Consider the following 2724-nt stretch of genomic DNA (forward strand, 5'->3'; position numbering starts at 1 on the left):
AATCAATACAAAAATTAAAAGTAATATTCGAACAAAATGAAGTACTAAATAACACTTCAATCAAGAAAACTATGAGTAAATGTTGCCTTTTGTGGAGGAGAAAACGTCAGGGTGATTTGAAGTGTCTTTAAAAACACAAATAAGTGTGTTAAATAAAAATGAAATGCTGACAGACTATTGAGTAAAGGGTAAAACAGCCATAGGCGGGGAAGGGGCGCACGTTGTATTGTTTATCACCGTTTAGAGGCGATTAATTAAATCGTTAACCTGATTGGGTGAAAAGTGAAAGTGGGAGGATGTCTCTGTCCCAATAGGCGAATCCTTTTTAATAACCCGCCTCGAGATAATGATGTAAAAGGACCGGAGCGTCTTTACGCGTAAAGAGGATCGTGGTGTGGATCCGGTGAATGTGAATCAGACACACATCAGAGAGGGAGAACACTTCACACACGCTTCTCTTCGTCGAGGAAGCCGCGCAACTTCTCCCACAGAAACTTATAGGAACGCCCGGAGACAGCAGCAGAGCTCCAGAGACGCACCGAGCGGCCCCGGGGAGCCACGCGGCTATGGACAGGAGGATGAACCTGAGCGGCGGCGCAGGGGACATTTTTCACAAAACTCTCAGCGCCGTGTCCACCAAAAAGATGGACCATTTCAGGTCGTCTGTCGGCATTGAACTAGCAACCAGAGACCGCCAATCACCCATGGGCTGCTTTGACCAGGCAGACCAGGACAGCATTCAGCCGGGAGGTCTGGCAGGAGGCAGAGGGGGGCCACTGGGTCTGCCGACTGGCTCCCTGTGCGTAAAGTACGGAGAGAGTAGCAGCAGGACCTCTGTAGCGGAGAGCAGCGGAGGGGAGCAGAGCCCCGACGACGACAGCGACAGCAGGTGTGAAACGGTGCTGCTGACCGACGGGCGGACGGTGGGGCCGTCGAAAGCCGAGGGAGGTAAGAAAACCAAAGAGCAGAAAACACTGAGGCTAAACATCAACGCCAGGGAGAGACGGAGGATGCACGACCTGAACGACGCGCTGGATGAGCTCCGAGGGGTCATCCCTTACGCGCACAGCCCCTCCGTGCGCAAACTCTCCAAAATCGCCACTTTGCTGCTCGCCAAAAACTTCATCCTCATGCAGGCGCAGGCGCTGGAGGAGATGAGGAGGCTCGTGGCTTATCTCAACCAGGGACAAGCCATCTCTGCGGCCTCCATCCCCGCCACCACCGCCCTGGCAGCACCCGGCTTGGGCGCATACGAGCAGCCGCCCGGATACCCGTTTCCCACCGGGATGCCTGCGTCCACCTGCCCTGACAAGTGCGCCCTGTTCAACAATGGCTCCTCCAGCCTCTGCAAACAGTGCACTGACAAGCCTTAGGACTCCACACTTCGAAGGACACTTTTTTGGAGAGAAAACACTGCGAGGCCATGTTGAACTCAGTAGGCTATACACATTAAGTAACACCCATCAATAATTTTATAATATTTACTAAATGCATTCAAATCGTGCTTTTTTTTTTTTTGTTGGTTCAAACAATACTTGATTGTGTACATATATCATGCTTTAAGTGCTGGTGTGACTGACACTGAAGAGCAAACGGTGTGAGAGTGTTGATCACTTGCTCTGTTTAGTTCACGGACCCTTTGCGGAGATTTCAGGTGACCTGGCAACTTTTTCTCTCTCTCACTTGAATAGATGAAGCGTTTAATACTGTCTGCAACTTTAAATCATGTATTTTAGTTCACCTCAGACACTTCTGCTTTTCTTTAAGGCCTGTTGTCACAAACTTCCACACTGAGAATGTCACCACAGAGGGAGAAATACATACATCTAGCGAGATATTTACGTGCCAATATCAGACACTTTTGTTCATATTTGTGCACGCCTGCTATCACGGTTCCTTTGGGTGCACGGTATCGTAATTTTGATTTTATTTTTATTTTATTTTTTTTTTAGAAAAATTAGAGAAGCCTGATATGAAGTTTTTGTCAGGTGTTTCGGTGTGTCTTTTTTTGTAATTTATGAATTTGGATATTTATAATGGATCTTTCTGCTTGCATTGCACATTGTCGCCTTTTATTTCTCCTGGTTGCTGTGTTTTACTCCTAAAAATCTGATCAATTGCGTTGTCAGGTCAGGCTGTGAAGTACTGTAGATAATTATATGAGAAAAGAGGGCCGTTTGTATGTATTTCATTGTGGAAAAAAAGCTTTATTAAAATATTTTGAGCAACAGAAACAACTGATTTCCCCTTTTATTTTGATTGGGATCAACATGTTCTTTTTTTTATGCACATTTAAAGATGAAAAAAAAAAAAAACACCAGACAGTATTTAATCATTCCCAGCTCAATTAAAACTCCTCTTTAAGAACTAACTAACAAATCCCAGATTTAATGGTTCAAAATAAGCCAGAAGGCAAGAAAACATGTTTGAGCTCCAACATTGAAAACACAAACGGTGGTGACCTTTATTGTGATTGCTAACACGAGATCCGTGACAGTGCGTAAAATGTGATCATTTAAAATTACGCATCGACTGTATTACCTGGACCCGTGTATAATCAAACACGTCGTCGGGACAATTACAGCCCAGAACGTGATTAAGAAATGTGATTAGCCTATAACAGCGAGCATCGCTGTGATGTGATGGTTTTTAATGAGAAAGGTCGTGATCAGCTGCTGCACTCGGGCCTTTTACACCACGTCACTGTGCGCGTGCACATCCAAA

At 45.6% G+C, this 2724-nt stretch overlaps 1 protein-coding gene across 1 annotated transcript; it reads left to right on the plus strand.

Moving 5' to 3' along the window:
* The first annotated feature begins 366 nt into the window (after positions 1-366).
* On the plus strand, positions 367-2234 carry bhlhe22 (basic helix-loop-helix family, member e22). The gene has a single exon (XM_028434530.1). The coding sequence runs from the start codon at positions 567-569 to the stop codon at positions 1371-1373; it is 807 nt and encodes a 268-aa protein (XP_028290331.1). The 5' UTR covers positions 367-566; the 3' UTR covers positions 1374-2234.
* The last annotated feature ends 490 nt before the right edge of the window (positions 2235-2724 follow it).

Source organism: Gouania willdenowi, chromosome 20, assembly GCF_900634775.1.
Source record: "Gouania willdenowi chromosome 20, fGouWil2.1, whole genome shotgun sequence".
Classification (NCBI taxonomy): Eukaryota; Metazoa; Chordata; class Actinopteri; order Blenniiformes; family Gobiesocidae; genus Gouania; species Gouania willdenowi.

Excerpts from the sequence above, each read along its gene's own strand:
- bhlhe22 (XM_028434530.1), top strand. The coding sequence starts at position 567 with ATGGACAGGAGGATGAACCTGAGCGGCGGCGCAGGGGACATTTTTCAC.